Below are 1,295 nucleotides of genomic sequence, written 5' to 3'. Positions count from 1 at the left end.
CCGCCGGGGACGGCTCCTGGTCCTCATCCAGGTCGTCCATGGTGGCCGCCTGCAGCTCCAGGGGGTCGATCAGGATGTTGGCCTTGGACGCCAGGTCGTCTGGGAGGAAAGGCAGGGCTCTCAGCCCGGTGGACGGGCGAGGGTCACGCTGGGCAGGGGCCTGCGCCTCACCCTGCACGTCCTCCAGCAGCCTTCCCTGTGCAGCCAGGACTCAGTCTTGTAGACTTGGTGGCAGGGGGCACCCATCACACCCTCCCTGCCCCTCTATCTCCCGGGACCTCATGCTCCCCTGCCCGCGTCTGACTGCTCCTCCTGCTGCCCCACAGGCTAAAGGCGGCCCAGGCTGCCCACGCCTCTGCTCAGCGCACTCCGCCCGCCCAGGCCCGGCCTCCCACAGGCCGTCCCCCCTCTGCCGCCCCGTCTGCCTCCAGCCCAGGCCCGTCCTGCCGTCCGAGCCTCCTATCACCTCAGCCTCCGCCGCTCCCGACGGGCCCATCCCCACAGCCTCTGGCAAGAAGCCAGGTCATCCCTGCTCCTCTGCGCCGGCCTCCCCACACCTCTGCCGCCTGCACACCGGCCACTCGTCCCCTTCCCCTGCCCTCACCCCCCTCAAAGCACAGGGGCAGCCAGAGGGGGCGTCTGACGACGCGGCCCGACCTCCCCCACTGCCAGCAGCGAGCTGACAGTCCCCGGAGGCGCTGCCCTTGCACCCCGCCTCATCTCCTGGCTCCCGGGGCCCTGCAGCCTCGTGCTCACCCCTCCAAACAGCTCAGACAGCAACTCCGGCCCCAGGACTCGCCCAGACCCCAGGGTCCCCACTCTGTCAGCACACGTGCCCCGCCTCACTGCAGGGCTCCAGAGGCCCCCGGGGGGTGGGGCGGGGGCTCCAGGGGAGGGACAGCTGGACCCAAGACGAGGCCAGTGGGTTTTTTTTGAACCCAGGGTCCCCACTCTGTCAGCACACGTGCCCCGCCTCACTGCAGGGCTCCAGAGGCCCCCGGGGGGTGGGGCGGGTGCTCCAGGGAAGGGACAGCTGGACCCAAGACGAGAGGCCAGTGGGCAGAGCAGCCTCTCCCGCCCGCAGGCCGGTGCCCGGGTGCCCTCTAGTGGACACAGGTAGCACAGCACGCACCGCAAAGCCGGCTCCGTCCACCCAGCCCCAACCAGCTCCCCCACTGGCCGCACGCACCTTTGAGGGTCTTGCGGAGGTGAGAGAGGAGGCCCCCGAGGCGCTGCTGGTCGAAGTAGTCCACCTTGCCGTTGTAGAAGACCTGGGGCGGGACGTAGGCCTCTAC

The 1,295-nt window shown here is 70.3% G+C and overlaps 1 protein-coding gene across 1 annotated transcript in view; it reads right to left on the bottom strand.

Annotated features, from left to right (window-relative positions):
- Window positions 1-1,295, bottom strand: part of RNF123 (ring finger protein 123) — a 42,800-nt gene that overhangs the window by 10,095 nt on the left and 31,410 nt on the right. Inside the window, exons 13-14 of the mRNA XM_015568281.1 lie at window positions 1,190-1,291; window positions 1-99 (exon numbers count right to left, since the gene is read on the bottom strand). Coding sequence (XP_015423767.1) covers window positions 1-99; window positions 1,190-1,291 — 201 coding nt within the window. The remainder of the gene's footprint in view (window positions 100-1,189; window positions 1,292-1,295) is intronic.

This window comes from Myotis davidii, unplaced genomic scaffold (assembly GCF_000327345.1).
Source record: "Myotis davidii unplaced genomic scaffold, ASM32734v1 scaffold663, whole genome shotgun sequence".
NCBI lineage: Eukaryota > Metazoa > Chordata > Mammalia > Chiroptera > Vespertilionidae > Myotis > Myotis davidii.
This window is presented reverse-complemented; position numbering and strand designations above follow the sequence as displayed.